The 24,972-nt window shown below is 39.3% G+C and overlaps 1 protein-coding gene across 1 annotated transcript in view; it reads left to right on the top strand.

Annotated features, from left to right (window-relative positions):
* Positions 1-24,972, top strand: part of MYO9A (myosin IXA) — a 349,884-nt gene that overhangs the window by 311,061 nt on the left and 13,851 nt on the right. The window contains exons 34-38 of the mRNA XM_015560068.1: positions 3,895-4,087; positions 5,993-6,121; positions 7,602-7,707; positions 8,454-8,585; positions 9,840-9,963. Of these exons, the coding sequence (XP_015415554.1) occupies positions 3,895-4,087; positions 5,993-6,121; positions 7,602-7,707; positions 8,454-8,585; positions 9,840-9,963 (684 nt within the window). The remainder of the gene's footprint in view (positions 1-3,894; positions 4,088-5,992; positions 6,122-7,601; positions 7,708-8,453; positions 8,586-9,839; positions 9,964-24,972) is intronic.

Raw genomic sequence — 24,972 nt, 5'->3', positions numbered from 1 at the left:
CCTATAGGGCCCAGTGGCTCAGCCTCCCAATTACCTGAGGTGGTCACTCTTGGTGCACCCCCTTGTGGGGTTTGTGCACAGTCTTGTTGTAGTTAAGCCTTGATTGTTGTAGGTAACACTAGCGGGGATTTGACCTGCAGGCCAATTGGCTGTGAGAATCAACTGTGTCTGCAGTGGGAGAACCTCTGTCCTGATTTCTAGGGAGGTGCTAATTAGCCCCTGCCTGAGGCTATCCAACAAATGCCTGCATGCAAGGCTTGGGTAGGGCAGGTCCCAGGGGATCAACAGGGTGGGCGGAGCGAGCAGTTATGGCTGCTCTCAGTCCTGCCTTCAGAGGCTCTGATTCTCAGTGTCCCAGCAATTGCTGCAAGTACCTCGGAGAGAAAGCTGCCCTCGAGTTCCGACCAATGCCAGACAGTCCTGCTGCTGCCGTATGAGTCTGGGTCCCGAGAGACTCGCCTGGAACTGGAGCTCAGAACCTGAGACTCCCTCCCGATTAAAAACGACATCCGTGCCCTCAGCCGCCAGCCTCCTCCGCATGCACCTCCGCGCCTTAGTATTTTACTTCCGCCCTGCACCTCCTCTGAGTCTCAGTATGCTTTTCTCTTTCCTCCTAGTTGTAGAATTTCCACTCAGCCAGCCTTCCTGTGGTTCTAGGTGATGTACATTCCGTCTTTTAGTTGTATTTTTGAAGTGGTTGTGCGGGCAGCAAACTCCGGTGTTTACCTATGCCGCCATCTTGGTTCTCTCCAACTTATTCTTGAAATTATTTGACAGTATTTATCAAACTTGAACATAAGCTTTATCATGACTTTTAGCAGTACCACTCTAAGATATATATACTCAACAGATATACATAGATATTTGTGTCAAAGACAAATACAAGAACATTTATATCATCACTGTTTGAAATAGCCCCAAACTGAAAGAACTCTGAATATCCATCAGCAATAGAATGAATAAATAAACTGTGGTATATTTGTATAATGGAATGCTATATAGCAATGAAATTAAACTATTGGTACTCAGAAACATAAAGTTCAAAATTGATGAAACTAACCATGATATGCATGTTCTACCATTTATATAATGTTCAAAAGCAGATAAAACTATAGTGATACAAGTATAGATACCGGTTATTTGTAAACAGTAAAACACAATTGCTGAGAGTGGCTTGAGGGGAATTTTATATTGCTGGTTATATTCTATTTCTTGATTTGGGTCCTGATAACAAGTGTGCATTTATTTTGTCAAAGTCTATATACACTTAGGATCTGTACACATTTTTGTATGTATGTCCTACTTCAATAAAACTTTATTTAAAATTCTCAAGGAAGTTAATTTGGAGGGAAAAATTATAAAAACATTTTTACAAAGAAAACTCAGTTAAATTTTTCAGTTGAAAATATTCAAATTAATTTTTCCTTGATTTTTTGAGTCTTCATTAACATTACCAATGCCCTAGCGATAGCCATATCATTTAAATAAATTAATTATATAAGTGCATGTGTGTATTATAATAATAATAGTAAGAAATTTGGCCAATATTCATTTTGTTTTAATCACTGCAGCAAGCATTATTTTATTTATTTAACAATTCATTGAGCATTTGTCATTTACCAGGTACTGTGCTATATATGTTTATCTGTAACTTAATCTGTACAAAAACCCTCTGAGATAGAAAAATGATATTCCTGTTACAAATATGAAATAACCTAAATAACCTAATTTATATAGTGATTATATAAAATTTTTACTTGTATCCTATAAATAGTTCAAGATTAATTGTCTTTTCTATTCCACCTCAGACCTAGAAATATTTTTCAGAGATATTACCTTGTATAATTTAAGGCTGCTGGAAAGCAGAGTATATGTAGATCAATGATGAATAAAAATATAAAACTTATATCTTCCCCTACTTAAAACTCTTTGGTGGCTTCCCCTAGCTATCAGGACAAGACCCAAATTCTGTAACTTAGTATTCAAAGTCCTTTATAATGTTAGATTTTTCTCATTTTTGGTTCAGCCATATCAGATTAATGTTAATTTGCCCAATTTTGTAGTTCTTTGTTTTCTGTGTCTAATGGGTGCTTTTCTTGCTTTCTTTACTCATGTACTAGTATTTGCTTTCCAACAGATTAAGCATCAGGTCTTCTCATGGTCATTATTTGTTACCCAGCCCAATCCTTCCTGATCTAGCTGTTTCACTTCTGTAGCTCCACAATACTGAATAAATCTGTTATTTCTGTTCTATTTATCTCCACACACTTAAACTACTAGTCTTAACATTAGTCTTAGGATAAGGACTATCTCTTATTTGATTTTGTTTCCCCGTTATCTAACACTTAAGTGACAAGTGCATTAACATAAGACTGTAAAGAGAAATTAGGATCAATTCAAGTAATATCTTAAATGTTAGACTGAGGAATGTTTGCACCTTTTATTCGATATATACTAATTAGCCCTGAAGACTTTTGAGGATAATAAAGTAGACTATAGCCCCAGCCAGTTGCTCAGTGGTTAGAGCACAGCCCTAGGACCAAAGGGTCTCAGGTTTAATTTCTAGTCAAGGACATGTACCTGAGTTGCAGGTTTGATCCTCAGCTCCCAGTCACGGTGCATGAAGGAGGCAACCAATTGGTGTGTCTCTCATTCACACTGATGTTTCTCTTTCTCTCTCTTCCTCCCTCCCTCCCTTCCTTCTTCCTCCCACCCCCCCCCACCCCCTTTCATTCTCTCTAAAAAAGTTATGGAAAAAATATATCCTCAGGTGAAGATTAACATAAAAATAAAGTAGACTATATATACTTTACAGTGTATTAAGTGAAAATAGATATGGGGAAATTCATTAAGAAGCTATTGGAATAGTCCAAGTATGCAGTGATGCAGGTTTGAACTAGGGTGATGGCACTGAGAACAGGAAATTAAAAATAGAGTGTATTGCTTGATTAAAAGAACTTGGCACTGATTGGATGCAGATAGGAGAACAGAGTGGGGTACACAGTGTTGGATTAGGGAAGAAGAATGGTGCAGGAGAGGGAAAGGACAAAAATGAAACTTACACAAAAGGTTTTTGCTCAGAGATAATACCTCACATTTTTCTTTTCTGAGAATTGAAATAATCTTAAGGATAAACTATTCTTTTGCAGTCACATAAACTGTAGTTAGTAAGATATGATGTCAGATACACTATTGAAGTAAATTAAAAAGAGCTAGAACACTAAACATGGGCCAATCTGTGTGTTCCTCTGCCTTTAGCTATGGCATCAGTGTTTAGTTGAACTTCTCTAAAATTACATAAACATTGAAGCATTTTTTTTAATCCTCACCTAAGGATTTTTTTTTTTTCATTGATTTTAGTGGTGGTGGGAGTGGTGGGGGGAGAAAGAGAGACAGAGAGAGAAACATCTATTGCTTGCCTCCTGCATGCGCCCTGAAGCCCGGGATCAAGCCTGCAACAGAAGTATGTTTCCCCGGCCAGAATTGAACCCTCAACCCTTTGGTCTGAGGGCCAACTGAGCTGGCCAGGCGACAATTCTAATTCAGATAAAATTGGTAGATTTTCTAATGGTACCTGTTAAATGTTAATATACATTTAAGTTCCTTCTCTCTCTCTCTCTTCACCTTTACATGAAGAGATTTTTAACAGGAAGGGAAATAGCAGCCTGTTACCTTCATTCTTCACCCCATTATTTTTGGGGGGTATTCCTAGTGGGAGAGGGTGGAAACTAACATCAAACTTATTTATACTGTCAGCTTTAACCATGATCCCCTTTCCCCCCAACTCTCATAACTAGGCTCATAAGGGAAATAAGTAGTTCCTCTTAAAAAATTGGTTAAACATGTTTAAAGATGTTTGAATGTATTTGGAAACAAAAATTATCTTTCATTTAGTATGACCCAGAGCTATCATCTCGACAATTTGGGGTTGAACTGTCCCGTTTGACTAGTGAAGATCGAACTGTTCCTTTAGTGGTGGAAAAGCTCATAAACTACATTGAAATGCATGGACTGTACACAGAAGGTATTTACCGAAAGTCTGGTTCAACTAATAAAATCAAGGAGCTTCGACAAGGTCTAGACACAGGTAAGAATGGAGCCCTCCAAATCAAGACCAAATGACAAAATAGTCATTTTGTGCTCTTAAAGTTTTTATTACCTCCTGCATGCGCCCTGTTGATCATTTTTTGTGCCCGAAGAATGTAATCTTTTCTGTGATGCTTATTTAATCATTTTGTGGCTTTCTAAAGAGACTTTTTACAAAAACAAAAAAGTGTTTGATTTTAGAGAGAGAGAGATCAATGTGTGAGAGAAACATTGCTTAGTTGCCTCCCAGTGCACACCTGGACCAGGAACTGAACCTGAAACCTGGGCTTGTGCCTTGACCAGGAATTTAATTGGCAACCTTTCCGTGCATGGGATATCACTCAATCAAATAAGCCACACAGGCCAGGAGGCTTTGATTTTTATGTGGCCAATTCAGCAAACATATATTGAGTGTGTCATTTATACAAGACATTATTAGGTACTTCAGACAAATCTCATTTAACCTTTTTAACAGTCTGGTAGGATTATGATATCTGTAATTTGCAAAGAAAAATTTAGGTTCAGGGTAATTAAATGAACTGTTGATGATGCAGGGCATTGAGCTAATGCTGTTATATGTAATACAGTGGGGCCTTGACTTACAAGTGTCCCAACTAATGAGTTTTTTGAGATACCAGCTGTCTCTTCGCCGATTTTTTGCATTGAGTTGACAGAGTAATTTGAGTTAACGAGCTCCTTTAGGAGCTCGGTTTCGGAACGAATTAAACTCTTAAGTCAAGGCCCCACTGTAATCTTCACAACAGTCCTATGAATTAGGGATTATTATCCCTGTTATAGATTAAAAAAACAGAGGTTTAAAGAGGGGCTTGCCCAAAGACTCATCACCCTTAAGGAGTCAAGCTGGAATTTAACACCAAATCTTGAGAATTCATAGTCTAAACCATTGCCTGTTAATCTCTATTTTTCTGATTCCAAGTACAGTTTGCAGTACATCTTCCTGCCTTCCTACATTGATGACATAGTTATTTAAACTGATAATTAGTGGGTTGAACATGTAGCTGTGAACAGCTTTAGCTACAGCTCTGGAATGTATCCAGGGGTTTGACTTTGGTTTCATTCTCAACTTCTACTCTTTATTGCTATTGGGAATAGGTCATTTTGAATCACACTTATGTATAAAGCCTTTCTCTGCATAGTCAAGAAGCTACCCACAGTAGTAGTTGTTTTTTTTTTAATGAAAAAATCAATGAGAAATAAATCAGTAAGGAAATAATAACAGAAAATGCCTGGTAAAATTTAAGCAAGAGGTTCTGCCTACTTCAGTTTAAAGGCAATTGCCAACTTGACTCTTGGATATTGAGTCAATACAAGTGAAAAAATCAATCATCCTATATCCTTTCGATCATCTGGATTATCTCATCTTTAAACCTCATCTGTAGAAACTCCTTAAGGAGTTAATAAGTGAAACAGAGTAAAGGTATTTCCTTTACATTTCCTAAATTCAATTATTACTCTCCTTTCATCTCTAAGAATGACTTAAAATCAGCCTTACTTTTAGAAAATGTCCTCTGGGACTTTTTTCCATTTGCCATCTAAAGCATTGTTACTAAAAGTGTGGTTCAAGACAAACATAGCAAGATAAGTACAGAAGTTGAGAGTAAGCATTTGGAAACTGTTAGAGCAATTTAACAGTGCTTTGAAACTGATCTTTTATTTTACACATGGATCGGTCTATAACAGATTTGGAAAACAAACATAAGCTGCTCATTTACTAACTACAGTTAGAAGCACTGTTCCAAAGCATGGGATTAGATTGTAGAAGATATAAATTAGCCTGATTAAGAACATGAAGCCTTCTTTTGGTGATGATAGTTTCTGAAATGAATTATTTGAATCCCTTTGCATGTTTTGTCTTTATTATCTATAAACTCTTGTCTATAAATAGATGCTGAGAGTGTAAACCTAGATGACTATAACATACACGTCATTGCAAGTGTATTCAAACAATGGCTTCGTGATTTGCCCAATCCACTCATGACCTTTGAACTGTATGAGGAATTTCTTCGAGCTATGGGTAAGCACAGGCTTCCTGAGTTTGAGGGAAGGCCTACACTTGGGAAAGGAATGCCACCTTTGTTACAGATTATTTAGGCATCCTCTAGTGGTTTTACCATGAAGATCCAAAAGTATGCTTTTGGTAGTCAATATAAACTGGCAGTTAATGTTGACTTTTTTAGAGTCTCATTAAAATGTCAGTGTCCTAAAAGTTTTCTGAGTTAGTTGCTTGTCACAGATTGCAAGACTAGGGTTCCAAACAAATTAAAAGATTAAATAGGATATGTTAGAGGCACCTCTCACAGACACCAGAGAGGTGTTAGGGGACAGCCCCATGAGTGGGAGGGAGAGGGCTGTCCCCTCCTCGGTTCTAGTCTTGTATGAATGAATTCAAACAAGTGACTCCAGATAATTGCATTGCGTTAAAATTCATTTATTAAGAAAGTAAAGCATTCGAATTTATTAAAGAAACAAGGCAAGCAAATCTATCTGGCATGAAGCACGGATGGGCTCACAGCTAATCTGAAGAGTGAGTGTAGTGTGGGGATGGGTTGCCTTATATACTTTTCTGTCTATAAATTTTAAAATTCCTCTGGTAGATATCCTAGTACAAGTTAACTCTGAAAGTCTCTATCTCTTATACTTTGTTATGGCTTTCTCAGAATTTATGAGAAGCACCTGGCAATTAAATTCAGAGACTGTTGGCTTTTTTGTTTAAACAGTGGGATGAGATGAGAATGCACTCTTCCTTCCCTCTTATTCCTCCTCTGTGCCTCTCCCTCTTCCCTTCCCCCTCTTCTGCATTCTTTGGAGAAACATTAACTATTTGCTCTCATGCATCCTTGATTGGGGGAAGATAAGGGCTTGCTATTTATAAGCTGGCTACAGGCTGCCAAACTGTTTGGCCTTGCTTAATTTTCTTATCTCAGTTTCCCTATTCCTCCCACCATGGAATTTTCCTAGCTGCTTCTTAAACTATAACAGGATATTTAAGGGTCGGTTTATGATCATTTAAATTGTGAATCTAGCTAAGAACTCTGTGTAAAGCTGGCTGTCTATTTTATGCCAGGTTTAACAGGTTATGGAATTTAGTTTTTCAGTGCTGATATGTAGACTATGGATGAAGGCCTAGAAGTATGTAGTTTCTGAGGCATGACTTCTCAAAGTCCCATAAGACTTACTTAAAAATTATATGGCAGTTGATTAATTTTAATGGGGGATCAGTTAGCCACCAGAAGCCTGAAAAACTAGGGCATCTCTTTCCCCTTGTTGTAATCAAGGGTTACTGGAATATAGATTAAAACTCAGGAGATTGCTAATGAAAATAGAACTCAAGCAATGAGAGATAAGTGGTAACTGAGTTAACCTGCCACATAGGCACAACTACCTCTCCTAAAACTCTAGAGCCAGTCTCCTCTGCTACCTAATGTCTATCCAGGAAGGACATGCTGTATATAAGAGTGGATATTCAATCTTATATGCTGCTTTAATGTTTTTAGGTCTTCAGGAAAGGAAAGAGACAATCCGTGGTGTATACTCTGTGATTGATCAGCTCTCCCGAACTCATCTTAATACACTGGAACGCCTCATCTTTCATCTTGTCAGGTAACTTCAGCAGTTCCTTTTGGATTCTTTTAAATAAATGAAGAGCTCTTTTATTTGGAAAACTGATAGATCTTTTTTTCCCTATGTATAAAGTCAATGCCTGAAAGAGATAATTAACAATTCCTTGGAGCAGAAATTCTCAGACTAGTTGACAATCTGTCAGGTGCTTCTCTGCTGAGTCAAGTAACAACTTTAGCCTCAGGGTGGCACTGTGTAGCCTGACCTATTATTTAAATCCTGAACTAGAAAGTTTGTCTATCTGTTGACATAACCTCCTGATTCATAGGAGGTAGGTTCAGATGGTGCTGAGGAATGGACTGACCAAAGAGACTTCAGGAGTAGTTCTCTTCCTCTGAGTGTAAATATCAGCAGTACTTGGAAAAAACACCATCTTTCTTTTTAGATAAATAAGACTATCTGAAAATGCCTTAAAGTGTCTACTCTACATTCTTCAGACATGTTCATCTAGTAATGGTTACCTTGAGCCATGGGCCATAGATTTCCCTTGATAAGCTATCTGCTGGCCTACTACATTGCTTCAAAGAAGGGACAGAGTAAAAGTGTGTTTTCCAGAGGCAAAGGAACAGCTTTCAGAAAAGCCTACAGTATCTCCCTTCAACTGTTATGAATATCCTTCAGCACTATGTATTTGATGGCATACGTCCTCTTTCTCATTTCTGCCTACCTCCCTACTATTTTCTTTTTGTTTCACTTGGGGTCTTTCTTTCTTTTCTCTTTTTTTTTAGGATTGCTCTGCAGGAAAACACTAATCGAATGTCTGCTAATGCTTTAGCCATTGTGTTTGCACCCTGCATTCTACGCTGCCCTGATACCATTGACCCACTACAAAGCGTGCAGGACATCAGTAAGACTACCACGTAAGGCCAGTCACCATCACCTCTTCAGTGTAGTCACTTTATCGAGATATCAAACATAGAAAATTATTTTATAAGCTTAGATTATTTTTAAAAGATTTCTGGCCCTAGCTGGTTTGCTCAGTGAATAGAGCATTGGCTTGCGAACTGAAGGGTCCCGGGTTCGATTCCTATCAAGGGCCATGCCTGGGTTTCAGGCTCGATCCCCAGTAGGGGGCATGCAGGAGACAGCCAGTCAATGGTTCTTTCTCATCATTAATGTTCCTATCTCTCTCTCCAAGTCCTTCCTTTCTGAAATAAATAAAAATATATTTTTTAAAAAAGATTTCTGGACACCTTGGGTTTTTTAATGCTAAAGTTCTTTAGAGTCAGTTCAAGTTAGCATCATTTGTTGAGGATTCTTATTTTTAAAATTTGGCTTTTCTTGTTCAGTTGGTTAGAGCATCATTCCAATATGCCAAGGTTGTGGATTCTATCCCGAGTCAGGAATACATAATGAATACATAAATAAGTGGAACAAATCGATCTCTCTTTCTTTCTTTCTCTCAAATCAATAAAGATAACAAAATGATTGAAGCAAAGTGTCAACCTTTTTTCACCTTCTCCACTATCCCTACCAAAGGTTGAGCCCACAACCCAGGCATGTGCCCTGACCTAGAATGGAACCTTGACCTCCTGGTTCACAGGTCGACGCTCAACCACTGAGCCACAACAGCCGGGCAGGTGTCAACCTTTTTAAAAAAATAAAATGTGGCTTTTATTTAGGATTGCTATGTTTCTAAATATATTTTAAAATTTCAATTTACCAACTTATATATACTTTGTATCTTTTTGTAATCTAGTCTGGTCTTATGGTTTTGAATTCCTTTGCCTTTAGTATTCCTGTATTTCACCTTGGTCTTTTTCTTTGTGAGCCTCTGCTTTCCTTCAGGATTAGTGGCTCTTAACTTATCTGCCCAAGGCGGTTTTAAAAAATACTGGTGTTTGTGTCCTATCCCCACAATCTAGTCTGATTTAATTGTTCTGGGGTATGGCCTGGGCTTTGGGACTTATAACCACTCCTCATATGGGTACTGAAGTGCAGCCAAAGTTCTGAACCACCATTCTAAACCCTCCCAGCTCATAAAATAAGGGATGTTGATTTTTCTTTCTCCCTCTGACATCTACCACACTTAGCTGAAAGACAGTCTGTGGGTGCTATATTTTATTTGATTTACTTTAGCTCTTAACAGTTTTCTCTTTTTCCTCCCATTTCAGTTGTGTGGAGCTGATTGTTGTGGAACAAATGAATAAATATAAGGCTCGTCTCAAAGACATCAGTAGCCTGGAATTTGCTGAGAATAAGGCAAAGACCAGGTTGTCACTGATTCGTAGATCAATGGTAAGATGCACGATGTGAAATCATGGGGAAATGAGAGCCTTCCTGGGATTTTAAGTGTGCATTTATGGTGGAGAGAGATTATTCTCTGAGTCTTTTTCACATGAAACAAGTAAAAAAAATCATCAAATCTCAAGGTACTATGAATGCCTCATGTTTGATCTTTTATCTCTCTTTATTGTATGTGCAGAATATATATGCAGTTAAATATGTAGGATTTAAAAAATCAGGTATTTGAATAAAATGTTGGTGGTTTAATAATCTGCCCTATTTTCTTTTCCTGTCCTTTCTATGAAAACTTAACCTATCTTAACTTTCTTCTCTATTTCCTTTCACCATCTGTTTCTACTCTCAGCCATATCATTTTTGGTGGTCCTGCCAGTACTCCTGGGATGTAGAGAACTTAACCAATTGCAAAAATATGATTTATAAGGAATTAGAATTTCATCTATGAGTCTACCATTACCAAATAAAGATTCTTCAAGGGTTTATTGTTGTGTTTTGAGAAAAGTCTTGCAAAAATGGTATTTTATTTCTTCCATTTGGCCACTTTTCTGTTTACTATTTTTCTTTATAATCAATGACCTACTAGAATGTATAGATAATTCCAGTTCTCACTGACCAATAATCAATAGGTTCTGGGTAACTGGAAAACTACTTTGAATTAAAGTTTAATTATTGTACATTTTCTACCCTTCCCCTCAATTGTAAAACAAAATTGTAGTGATGAACACCCACTCAGATCTCCAGTAAATCTCTAAAAAGAAACAGGCTTCCCCATCATCATACCTGTGTTTTTCCAGTGGCCCTGAAATACTTCCTCCATCTTCATGGTTTATAGTTAGATTAATATTAAAATAACTCTGTTCTTCCTTCAATATTAAAACTGCCTGGCACAGAGCAAGTACTCAACAAATGTCTATTGATTAGATTAGAAGAGGGTCCTTTCTAAAAACAAACATAAAGATAGACTTTTTCCAAGCAGTAAAGCCCATCACAGGACACTATCTAAATCTTTTCCCCAGAAATTGAAAAAAGAAACCCCATTTAAAAGTGAAACCCTTTCTGTAGTATGAATTTTCAGGAACTCAGTTCTGAGAGGCTCATTTTAGCTCATCCAGGCAGGAAGGGAAGAGACCTTTTACTAAAAAGCTACTTTTTAAAGCAGATAGGCTAGCTGTGTTTTTTTGCTGATGCTGCAGAATAAGTCCACTGAAAGATTAAACCTTCTCTTTTAATGGGACAATAACATGTACATTCTAACCTTCTGCTTTCCTTTTCATGTCCTTCCTAATCCAGAAACCTGTACTAATTGCAGTTAGATTTATGAGCATTACCCGCAGTTCAGTCTCGGTATGTATTAATATTGCAATGTGTCAGCCACTTTACATTATTGTCTCTCATCCATCCAAGGGTTGTTCTACTGTCTGTCATTCATGCTTGTCCATCCGCAGTGTGCAGCCCAGGTAAGGCCCCACTTCCTGATCAGCCTTCACTTGCTTTTCTCTTACTCTCTTTCTTTAGAACCTTCATTTTTCCTTCCTCTGTATCATGCAGCTGAATAATCTCCATTTACAATATACACATTTTTCCTCTTTGTCAGATAAACCTCTTTGTGGTTTCTCTTTGGTTGGATCATTAAAAGGTGAATGTTGAAAGCATTGAGTTATCAAATTAATTTCTGTTTTCTGAGCTGTGTTCTCATTAGTCTCCTTCACTTCATTACTTGAAATATCTGTTGCTACTTCCAACGTTCTCCATTATTAGTAATGCTTATATGTCCATTCATATCTGTGACTTCAGTGGTGTCTTCCCAGGTATAAAAGTATGGCTCTTATCCAATTAGCATTTTTTAGACTGAGCAGCAAATAGTAGTGTGCAAATTGATGGCCTTAAATATCACAGTATAATAGAACTTACATCAGGATTTTATTAATTATACAAAATAGAAATGGAGATTTGAGAACACCAGTATATAGGGAAACTAATTTCAGAGACTATCCATCTATGTGTAACCAGTTCTTTGAGGATCTCAACTTGCTGACAAATAAATACAAATCAGTTTTGCTTTTTATCTAGTAACTGTCCTCTAACTCTACCATGCCAAACTCTTTTCCTACTGGATATTGACTACCTTAACAACATCTTGTCACTATTCCATAGTACTCAAATGCTGTAGTCTTATTTCAGTATTTAAGACTTAGTTCTCTTCATACTGCTTCAGTCACGGGCTTGATATAGTACTCTTATAACTTTATCCAAGGACAAACTGATTTTAATCTGGGGTTGAAAACTTTGGGGGTAGATGAGTAGGGGTTTGTTTCCTTTTTTTGGTCACACACTTCTGCCCTCTCTTTTTCTTGTGCTTTTTCTTCCTCTGGTGTTGAAGCTGGGAGGAGTGATAGGGAGACAGAATTCTGCATATCCCAGTGTTGAGGTGGCACTTCTCTTTCTTGGTTGTTCCACAGTATTTTCCAGCTCTTTGTCAACAGGCTAAATGAAGATGAGTGATAGCTCAAGTTTACCCTGATGACAGTGAGCTCAATCCTATCCCATTTCCATAAGCATTGGTGTCATCCCATGCAAGATTTTGTCACATCTTTTAGCTAAACCTGACTGATGGCATTCACACCTAGTGACTCTGATATGTATTTGTTTTGCAAGACTTTATCCAATCAAATCTACCTCTTATTGTACATTGGGGTAGAGGTTACATTTTTTTATACTTCTTGGGAACCAACAACTCAGGTGGGCAATAGTTTTGCCTACCTCTCTACCTGACACTTACCCACCACACTTTCTCTCCATTTCTCTTTTCTCCTGTGCATATAACAGAGAGGCAAATCAGTAAATCTTGTGCCTATATAGGTAACCAAACGGGATGAAATACTAGTGTGCCTTTCTTTTAGATGACCTCAAACTTTGATTCTAACTTACACAATGGATTCACATACAACTGCTTTTTTTCTCCAAAGAGGGGATGGAATATACTTTTTTCATAAATTCTCTGTTTCCCTCAAAGTCCAATAAACCCCTCTTTTCAGCCTTTTTAGATTCACACCGAGGGAAGGTGTTGCAATATTGACAATAGGGCTGGTTCAATAAATCGATGCCTCTCAGTAAGCCCTAAGAGAAGAGGCCAGTAGCAACTACTATTGGCTCATTGAAGTTAGAAAAAGGGGTATTTAATTTGGGCATTATTCACAGTTTTGGAACAAGAGGAAAAATCCCATTGAACGTCCTAATGCATATGCATTTAGCTGTAGAAAAGACTTTAGGCCCAGTCTTAAGAATAAGACTGTCTCAGGGACATATTTGATATCCAGTAAGCATCTATGGAAAATTGAATCTAAAAGAGATAGAAGTTAGTTTTAAGGATATCCATTAAAAATAGACTGACTCTAATTAAAGTCACTGATGTTCTTGTATTCATAAATTTTTAAAAATTTCTACTTTAAATACAATAGTGGCTTTTCTGAAATGCCGAGTGAACTGCATTTATAAGAAGTATGTTTCATTATTGACAATGTGAAAAGTCATTTGAGTTGGGTGTTGAAAGATGAGTAGTAATTTTAAAAAAATGGAGAAAAAAAAGAGGAAGACAATTCCAGAGGCAAGGAAGCATGAAACAGGAATTTATGAATAATAACTACTTTATATAGCTAGAGCAGGTGTGGAAGTGACAGAAGAATTAAGAAAGGTAGATTAGAACCATGTGTGCAACATTAAGAATTTAGAATTTTCTACTTTGAAGCATTTCGGAGCTATAGAAAGGTTTTTAAGTAGGAATATCACTGTCAATGTGCCTTTTAGAAGATAATCTGAAGAATAATGATTAGAGATGGGTAAAACTGAGAGCCATATATCAGAAGGCTCTCGACTTGTAAATAATCATGTTGCCATTATTAAAATAGATTGAATCCTCATAATTTCATTTTGAAGTGATTTTGAAAATATAGATGACCCTTGACAACATGGGTTTGAACTGCATGGGGCAGGGCCACTTATACGTTGTTTTGTTTTTCAATAAATACCCAGCCAGCCCTCCATATCACCAGGTTGGGAATCCGCGATGTGGAGGGATGATTACATGCATTGTTCTATGTCATTTTATTTAGATAAGGGACTTAAGCATCCATTAATTTGGGGCAGGAGGTCCAGGATTCTGTCCCCCATGAATACTGAGGGACAACTGTGGCAAAGTTTTGGGGGAGTCAAAAGTTATATGAGGATTTTTTACTGTGTGGGTGGTTGACACCCCTAACCCCATGTTGTTCAAGAGTCAACTATTTCTATTTCTGCTACTATGTTGAAAGGGGTAATTAGATTTATGGGACATAACCTTGACTAAGCTATTCTCAGACTAACTGCAGAACATGATATGCTTACAATCCACCCAGTAATACCTTTTCTATAACAAATCTCTTTTTGTTACTTATTTATGCTATAATTCCAAGCATAAACGTTGGTTTAGCACTATGTAAGCTAATAAACTATAAAGAACATAATTGAAATAAAGTTTACTAATCTGTAAAACCCTCATAAATTATCTTCTTAAAAGATGTAACACACAAAGGCTTCCATAGCCAAACAAAGTTGGGATATAATGTGTAACATTTTCAAGACTTTGACCATGGAGTCCTTTTTTTCATAATATATCTAGTTGAACAAGGGTTCTAAGAATAACATTTTTATTTTTTTAAAAATAGTATCAGTTGCTATATTTATTTAGTGTGGAATTTTAAAATTGATTTAGGTTTTTTTCAGTATTTTCCTGCTGTGCTTGTAGTGATTGGCAGTATTTGTTAATTTTGTATATGCTAGGCTTTATTAAAGACACCTGCATATGTCTTGTTAGAAATTGGCATACCTGCATTTCTTTATTAATGTGGGTAAGTAGATATGTGGGGTTAAGCTTTGCAATTTACACCAAAAGAAGCAAGAAATGCCTCTCCAAAAGTTAAGTTTTAATAGTTTGAAAGCCAGCAATCAATTGAAAAGTTGCAGCTCTAAGGAGCTCCAAAGGAAAGTAAAGAGATATTCTAAGTGTGGACTTGGACTTACTTGACTCTAGCAAAGGGTCCCGCCATCCTCCTATATAATAAAAGGCCAATATGCAAAGTGTCCCTAGGGGCGAGAGTTCAACCAACTGGGCGTTAGACGTGCGCTGACCACCACAGGGCGGCTCAGAACATGACGGGCATCTACAACACAGTGCTGACAGCGGGTGTCAGTGGAGGCGCTGCTGGCCCTGATGGGCCCAGACAAGAGCAGGACTGCATCGGGATGGTTGAGCAGGTGAGCGGGCAGTGCCAAGCCAAGGCGGGTGAAAAGGGAGGCCCTGGCTGGCTGCGGCAGCAGGTAGCCAGGGGAAGGGAGGCCCTGGCCAGCAGCCACTAGGGACCCTACCCATGTATGAATTTCATGATCTGGGCCTCTAGTCTATATATTTAAAAGCCTAAGCAACTGCTTGACCACTTGACTGGTAGCTCTAACGCACACTGACCACCAGGGGGCAGATGCTCAACGCAGGAGCTGCCTCCTGATGGTCAGCACGCTCCAACAGCGGGAACACCACTTAGCTCACCAATGGGTGCCAGACACCGGGCTCATGGCTGGCAAGCGCAGCTGTTGTGGCATGAGCCTCCCCTGCGGACATTCTCCCTGCGCACCCCTCCCCCGTCTGCAGCAGCAGTGAGCCTACCAAGCAGTGGTGGCGGCAGGCACAGCGAGGCCAGGATGAGCGGGAGTGGCATGGCAGTTGGCCTGGGCTCCTCCCACCTGTGGCTTTGAGCACTACTACATTCCTCAGGGGATGTTGGACTGCTGGTTTTGGCTGATCCCTGCAGGGCAGGCTGAGAGACCCCACCAATAAACAAATCCATGCACCAGGCCTTTAGTTTTTTTATATTAATGCATGGTGTTTAAGTCTGTTGGTCATATTCAGGTGACTTGACATAATGAGAATTAGATTCAGAGAATAAGGATTTTCTCAGAATATAGAGGCATTCTTACTGTTAGTGGTACTGATCAGCCGGTATTTTTAGCTGGTTTGGCTCAGTGGATAGAACGCCGGCCTGTGGACCATAGGGTCCCAGGTTCAGTGCCAGTCAGGGGCATGTTCCTTGGTTGCAGGCTCCTCCCTGGCCCAGGCCCTGGTCGAGGCTCGTGCAGTAGGCAACCAGTGAATGTGTTTCTCTCAAATCAATGTTTCCTGTCTGTCTTTCTCTCTTCCACTCTCCCTAAAAATCAATGGGAAAACATCTTCTGGTGAGGATTAACAACAAAGAACAAACAAACAAAAGAGATATAATCCTATCTAATAATAGACAAACATGGAAATTGACTGTACCTTCGCTATGCCTCCCATAGGCTAATCAGCATGATATGCAAATTAACTGCCAACAAAGATGGCGGTTAATTTGCATACGTAGGCTCCAGCTGGTGGAGCGAAACATGATGGCCCGGGGCCAGCAGAGCAGCCAGACCTCACGTCCCCTGGGGCTGGCGGAGCAGTGAGACTTCATGGCCCCAGGGCCGGCAGAGCAGCGAAGCCTGACGTTTCCAGGGCCAGCTCCGGCCAGAACTCAGCCAGAGCGAAGGCCTGGGCCCCAGGTGCCAGAGGCAAAACCATGCCAGCAGCCAGGGGAAAGGAAGGCCTATTGCACGAATCTCTTCATGCAACAGGCCTCTAATTGACATATAACATTCTATTAATTGTAGGTGTACAACATGATTATTTGATATATGTATATATTGCAAAATGATTATCACAATAAATTTAGTTAATATCCGTCACTTCACATAGTTAACAGTCTTTTTCCATGTGATGAGATCTGGTAGTGTTATCTTTGATAACACTAGTCAGAAGATTTCCTACTCTGTTTTTCCCTAACTCCCTTCCAGAGATCATTATGGCGAGCAAAAGACATTACTTGAAGATGTGAATGCAGCAGTCATGCAAGAGCCAGTGCTGAAGAGGATTAGGCACAGGATCTCTTGGGGGTAATAGGCAAAAGAAGAACAATATTTAGGTTCTTTTTTGAAAAAGAAGCACCTCTTTCAAAGCCTTGTAATCTTCTCTCAGGAAGAGAAATTATACAGGGAATTCTTATAGAAAAGAGAGGAAGAACTACAGTAATATATGGCAAAGAAACTTGACTTTTTCAGGAGGCCTGCTATTTAGGTTTGGGAGAATAAAAAGCAGAAGGTAGAAAGAGACAATAATATAAGGATTAGTGTGGTGTTGAGATGATAGGATTATATGTGAGAGAAGAGAAAGTGAAGAGTTCACAAAAGGTAGAGTGATCCAAAGGGGTTATGTGTTTAGAGAACAAAAAGTACACAATACTAGACAAAAATAAATTATGTTGGTTTCCTATGTGGTTTTTGCTGCTAGAAAGAGAGAACCCCAACCCCGCAGCTGAGATGTCCCTTCTCACCCTTGGGCCTGGCCCATGTGAATTGGCCCAGCCCTCTCTCAACCCTGCCCTTCCTACCAGTCTGGAGGTGGTTTGTGCCTTGTTTAAAAGTCTCCTCTTCAGTTAGTCTTCAATTGGTAATTCAGGGTGAATGTTCCCAAATTTAGTTTTATTTCCAGTTTGATTCTGGGAGGCGGTGCAAGAAAAATCCCACCAATTCCACTAACATACTAGCTCTTTTTTACATAATAACATACTTACTGCTTTTAAGGAAACTTTTATAATTTCTCATAGAACTTGAAAATGAAAGATAAACTATTTTATATTTAGCAGTTACTGAACTTATTTCTTTTAAAATTAGCCATTTGATAAATCTAAGATCTTATACTTCTACATAAAAGATAGATTTAGATACTTGTTTCATGTTCAATTTAGAAAATTTTGAACAGTAGGGTAAAGTGTAAAAGGCAAGAAGAAAATCACCAGTCTATTAATATTTTTGAATGTTTATGTTTTCCTTATGTATGCTTAATTGAATTTATGACAGTACTATGGTATTCCTAGCTTTATATTTTTAGGAAGATTTTTGTAGAGATAAAACCTGAACTCAATTTAGTATCATAAATCCATTTAATATTTTTAAACTTTTACAGTTTTACTAAGTAAAAATGAGACTATTTTAAATACATGTTTCTTTAGAAGTACTTCTCTCTGTCTTTTTTTCCCTTTTCATTCTCTTCTATAGATGAGACCTGTTCCTTTAACTTCATTTATTCAATTTCATTTATTCTCTTTCTTTTTCTTTCAACAAAAAAGGCCATGTTTCAGGCATTGTGCTAGGTGTGCTAGAGGTTTAGAAACGACAAGATCTTTGCCTTAGATGAATTAACAATCTAGTAAACAAAAATGTAAATCATGGTAGTTCGGTTTATTAAATCTCATCTGTTCGAGGCGATAGCTGGGTGACCAGTACTACTTGAGAAAATTGAATAAACTTCAATGGCTACAATAGAAGATTTCTTGGTAGGAATGAAGGAAGGGAAGATTGATAGTAAGGTTTTAGGTCCTTAAATTTCAGGACCAGAAGTTTGGATTTGATCCTTTTAGGCCTTGAGAGGCCATCAAAGTTTTTAAACCAGGAAATAGTACCACCAAACTTTTCCCCATCACCAAAGTCTTCCAGACCTTTAGGGAAAAACAATGGGTTTACTCAAGTGGTAGCTTCTAGAATGTGACTATTAGGTATGCATGGGATAGCCTCAAGTCATCAAGTATATTCACAATAATCTTCCCTAACAAAACACCCAAAAAATTAATTGGCTTGATATAATAATTATGTATTTATCATTTATCTCTGTGAAATGGCTAGGGCTCAGCTGATTTGGAGTAAGTTTCAGGTTGAGTCCAGCTTTGTTCTGTACATCTCTCATTCTTCTTGAACTAGTGAACTATCTGGGATATATTTTTCTAATGGAAATTAATTCTATTACAGAAGGTTAGAGAAGTGAAAACAGTAATTTAATTTATCATAGTCTTTGATAATGTCTCACAGAGCAAGGAATATAGCTCAGGAATATGTTTCTTTACAAAGAAAGCAGAGAGTTTTTCCCTCATACATTCCCTAAAACAACTTAGTTATTTATTCCACCTGCTTAGCATCTGCTCTTGATCCAAAGCTGTGTTTCCTTCTTCCCTGTAGAATGTTGGCCTTGTAGATGAAAAAATCCTTGCTTTTATTAAAAGGGATCAGCTCGTAGCTCTTTTAAAGATGCCATTAAGAGATTCAGACTCATACCTGTTAAAATGGACTTACGGAGCTGGTATCTCGAGTGAGGGAAGTGGTCCATATAGTTTTGATCTGGTCATTCACATAAATTTGTTTGCTCTTTGGGCCTACACCTCCAAATCAACAAGCTTTAGTTTCTTATAAGTTAGTTGCAATATATACTGTGACATTAAAATCTGTTGGTGGCCCTAGCTGGTTTGGCTCTGGATAGAGCATTGGCCTGCAGACTGAAGGGTCCCAGATTCGATTCCAGTCAAGGGCACGTACCATGGTTGCAGGCTCTATACCGCCCCCCAAACCCCCAACCCCCTGAGCAGGAGGCAACCAATTGATGTGTCTTTATCACTTCAATGTTTCTAACTCTTTATCCCTCTCCCTTCCTCTCTGTAAAAAATCAATAAAATATATTTTAAAAAGAATAAAATTAATTTATACTGCTTAATGGAAGACATGAAATTGACTTTTTTTTAAAACTATGCATGATAGCACAGAATATGATTACTAGTATAGTTTGGTACACTGCTTTCATTTATGCAAAGATGCCAACAGCTTGTACAGTTAGTGCAATTGTCAAGTGGAAGGACAGCTAGCATCTTAGTATCATTATAAAAATAATTTTGAGCCCTGGTCAGTGTGGTTCAATGGTTGGAGCATCAGGCCATGGACCGAAGGGTTGTAGGTTCAATTCCTGGTTGAGGGCATGCACCTGGGTTGCAGATTAGACCCAGCCTGGCCCTGATTGGGATGCTTACCAGAGGTAGCCAGTCGATGTATCTTTCACATCAATGTTTCTCTCTCTCTCTCTCTCCGATTCTCTCCCACTGTCTCTAAAAATCACTGGGGAAATATATCCTCAGGTGACATTTAAAAAAATCATAATAATTTTGACATCTCCATGGGCTTGTAGACACCACCTAATTCCTTCAGGGATCCATGGGCTACACTTTGAGAACCACTACTCTACAATACATACAACGCTCCTGGCTTACAGAATTACATGTGTAAGAATAAATGCACAAAAAAGGACTAAAATGTTTAAAGTGCTTACTAATCTTCATCTGGTGAATCATAACTACAAGCATTGGGATATTTGAACAAGCCTGGTTACCTAATTATGACACTATGCAAAACAGCCAATTTTCTAGACCTCTCCTTACCAGGAAAGTAAACTCCTCAGGAAGTGGTCCCATAATTCAATTATTTGCTTCCTATTACTAGTTATATACAGTCCTATCTAGATAGTGCATATTTTTTCCTTCTTATATATCCAACCCATGGACAAACTCCAGTCCTATATAATAAAAGCCTAATATGCTAAGTGTCCAACCGTTCGTTTGACCGTTTGACCAATCACTATGACATGCACTGTCCACCACGGGGCAGATGCTCCAATCGGTAGGTTAGCTTGCTGCTGGGGTCTGGCCGATGGGGACTGAGCCAGACGGGGTGGACATGCCCTGGAAACCTCCCGTGGTCCCTCCCTGACCGGCCAATCTTTCCTGCTGTCCCTCCCTGGCCTCTAAAATATTTCTTCGAATTAATTTCCTTTCCATGTGCAGCAATCCATGCACCAGGACTCTAGTGTCATCAAGTTGTTTTGGTTTGTATGTTTTTAAATATATTTTTATTGAATTTTAGATAGGAAGGTAGAGGGAGAGAGAGATAGGACCATCGATCCACTGCCTTCTGTAAGCCCCCCCACCAGGGATTGAGCCCACAAGTTGGGCATGTGCCCTGACTGGGAATGGAACCAGTGACCTCTTGGTGCATGGGTCGACGCTCAACCACTGAGCCACAACAGCTGGGCAGTCATCAAGTTTCTTTAAGGGTTGTGCGATCCACTCCCTAGTTACCACCACAAGTATCTCTAACTTCATCTATCTTTAACTCTTTGGGCTTATTTTGACTCATAGCATTGAATATTTTTGTGTCCCCTACACCATACCTTGCCATTCCTTCCTGCATTCTTTCTCCATCATGGGCCTTATAAGGGCATTTTTCTGAGAAATCAAAACTCTCCTCATAGGCTTTATTCATTTTAACACTTTGGTGTACCTTCTACTTGTTTATATTATTACCTCTTTAAACCTTATGAGAAAATGGAAATGCTGGACTCAACTGAGGATTACCTCAAAGAGGTATTTTCACTTAGATCCTTCATATTAAAGCATTTGGTTCCCAATATTTTTGTTATAGTAGGAAAGCTTAATACAGATTGGTCTCACAGAATAATAGGAAAGTCTATTATGGACTGTTCTTACAGAATTCTGACCCAAATTACATAATTAAGGATCTCTGTTACATTGTTCTGGCTGGTGTGTCTCAGTTGGAGCATCATCCAGTGCACCAAAAAGGTTGCGGATTTGATTCTCAGTCAGGGCACTAGTTTCTCTCACATTGATGTTATTTCTCTTACCCCCCCCCCGCCCCCCTTTCTTTCTAAAAATTAAAGATATCCTTGAGTGAGGATTAAAAAAACAAACCTATGGTTTACAAGTTTATGTCCACTTTTTAACACAATATTAACATTTCCTCATATTTCTAAAGCCCTATGTAATCAACTTCAAAAGTTATTTTCCTTGACCTTGTAAGAGAACTCTGGGCTGTAGAGGTTTCAGGTTTTCCTTAGAACTTGCCCTCCACTTCCACCTCACCTCAACACCAGGGCTAGATCAATAGTTTCTGTTTCTGATACAGCATGTCTTCCTTCTTTCTCCCCCAAATCAACTGAGAAATATGTCAGTTTATTGTCTCATGCTATTCAAAAGATAATGGCATATTTGCATAAAAAGCTAATATTGAAAAGCTTTAAAATACCACTTTTGTTGTGAAATACAACACATATAGAGAAGCACAGAAATATGCATAAACATCTCAATCTCTATATATAAAAGCGTACGCAACCCTTTCGGCAGAACAACCTGAATGACCAGTCGCTATGATGCTCGAGCTGCCCCCTGGTGGTCAGTGCACTCCCACAGGGGGAGTGCCGCTCAGCACTGCTACATCCCCCGAGGAGTCCTGGACTGTGAGAGGGATGCCCAACTGCCGGCTTAGGCCCAATCCCAGTGTTGTTCTCTGTAGAAGGCAGTCAGTCTGAACAACTCAGTGACTCAGGGAAGCGCAGGGAACTCAGGGTGAGCTTGCCTCTATGCTTGACTCACCCACTCAATGGTGTTCACAGGACAGACGGTGTTGGCCCAGCCCGTGCACGTGCAGCAGTTGCTGAAGCTCAAGCAGCAAGCTGTGCAGCAGCAGAAGGCCATCCAGCCACAAGCCAGCAGTCAGACATCCCCCGAGGGTCCCAGACTGCAAGAGAGCACAGGCCAGGCTGAGGGACACCCCGCCCCCAGTGCACTAATTTCGTGTACCAGGCCTCTAGTGAATTATAACATGAACATCCACATACCACTCACAATCAAGAAATAGAACATTGCCAGCACTCCCCAAAGCACCTCTTTTTCTTTCCAATCACAATCCTTTTTCTCCCTCAGAGGTGAGCAGTAACTTGAGTTTTGTGTTACTTGCTCTATTTTCTTTGTTGTTTTCCCACTAAAGGATGTATTCCTGAGCACTATAGTTTTGTTGTGTTTGTTTTCAGCTCTATATAAATGGAATCATATTATTCTGTATCTGACTTATTTCAGTCTTATTATGTATAAGACTTACCATGTTGTGTTTAGTTGTAATTCATTTTTGTTACTGTATAGTATTCTAGGATATATGTATACCACCATTTAACCATTTTCATGTTGGTAGACATTGGCTTGTGTTTTGTGAGTTGTGAATAATGCTATTATGAATATTCTGATACATGTATTTTTTATGGACACATGCATGTATTTTTGTTGGGGAAATATAGGAGTGGAATTCCTGGGTCATGGTATATATGTATCATAGACTTTGGTACATAAAGTTGTGCTACAGTAGTAGTGTATGAAAGTTACCAGTTGTTCCACTTCCTTGTCAACACTTACATTCCGGATTTCTTAATTTTAGCTACCTTTAACAGTGTGTAATTGTGGTTTTAATTTGCACTTCTGTACCTTTAATGTGCTTAAGTAACTTTTTATAAGTATGTATCAGATATCCTTTTTTGAAGGACCTGTTCAAAGCTCTTGCCCATTTTTCTAATTGGCTTGCCTGTTTCTTTCTGATCTGTAAGAGTTCTTTATGAATTCTCAATGCAAGCCCTTTATTGGTTACTTCTGTTGCAAATTTCTTCTTCCACTTAGAGATGCCATTAGATGAATCAGGAATTCTTTTCTTTTTTTTTTAACCAGGAGCTCTTAATTATAATGTAGTCTAAATTTTATCAGCCTTTTCTTTAGGCTAGTACATTTTATGTCACGTTTAAGACATTTTTCACTACTTGATGTTATGAAGATAAAGTTTCTAAAAAGCTTTATATTTTTGCCCTTCATATTCAGTTTCAATTATTACCAGGATTTTAATGCAATTATAAATGTTATTTTAAAATTGTTATATTCTATTTGTTCTTCATGAAGGAAAAATACATTTGATTTTGGTGTTTTTCACTTTGCTCAACTCACTTATTCTAATAATTTGGCTGTGACTCCTTTGGATCTCATACCTCTAGTCATATTGTTCATGAGTAACAATAGTTTCACTTGTTTTTCTATAGTCGATATGGTTTTTATTTTTTCCTTAGCTAGAACCTCCAGTACATTGTTGAAAGGAAGTGATGATAAAGATCATTTTCACATTGCCCAATCTCAAAGGGAAGGCTTTAAAACTTTTACCACTAAATATGATGTTTGCTGTAGAATTTTTGTAGATGCTTTATGAGATAATTTTCCCTTCTATTCCTGGATTTCTAAGAATTGTTATTAGGATTTATTATTGAATGTTATGAAATACTATGTCCATTTAGGTGTTCATAGACTTTTATGTTATAGACTAGAGGCCCAGTGCACGAAATTCATTGTGGGGGGGTGGGAGGAGTTTCCCTCAGCCCAGCCTGCACCCTCTCCAATCCAGGACCCCTCGGGGGATGTCCGACTGCCGGTTAAATCCAGAACCGCTGTCTCCTAACTGCTCACCTGCCTGCCTGCCTGATCGCCCCTACAGGCCCCCCTGCCAGACTGATCCCCCCTAACTGCCTCTGCCTGCCAGCCTGTGCCCCCAACTGCCCCCAAATGCCAGCCTGGTCGCCCTTAACTGCACCCCCCTGCCGACCTGGTCACCTCCAACTGCCCCCCCACACCAGCCTGGTTGCCCCTCTCTGCCCCCTCTGCCGGCCTGGTCACCCCCAAATGTCCCCCACTGCTAGCCTGGTTGCCCCCATGCAGCCTGCTATTCAGTCATTTGGTCATCCCTCACTAACCCCCGCCCCCTGCCGGCCAGGTCGCCCCACACAGCCTGCTGTTCAGTCGTTTGGTCGTCCCTCACTAATCTGCCCTCCCTGCCGGGCTGGTTACCCCTCACAGCCCCCCCACCGACCTGGTTGCCCCACACAGCCTGCTGTTCAGTCGTTTGGTCGTCCCTCACTACCCCCCTGCTGGCCTGGTCACCCCATGCAGCCTGGTACTCATCATTTGGTTTCCCTCACTAACTCCCATGCTGACCTGGTTGCCCCATGCAGCCTGTTCGGTCCGTCATTTGGTCAGCCCTCACTAACTCCCCTGCTGGCCTGATCACCCCTCACTGCCTCTGTGTGCCGGCTTGGTCGCCCCCAACTGCCCCCTCCCTGCTGGCCTGGTTGCTCCTAACTGCCCCCCCCTTGCCGGCCTGATCACCCCTCATTGACCCCCTGCCAGCCTGGTCGCCCCCAACTGACCCCCT

This window comes from Myotis davidii, unplaced genomic scaffold, assembly GCF_000327345.1.
Source record: "Myotis davidii unplaced genomic scaffold, ASM32734v1 scaffold734, whole genome shotgun sequence".
Classification (NCBI taxonomy): domain Eukaryota; kingdom Metazoa; phylum Chordata; class Mammalia; order Chiroptera; family Vespertilionidae; genus Myotis; species Myotis davidii.
This window is presented reverse-complemented; position numbering and strand designations above follow the sequence as displayed.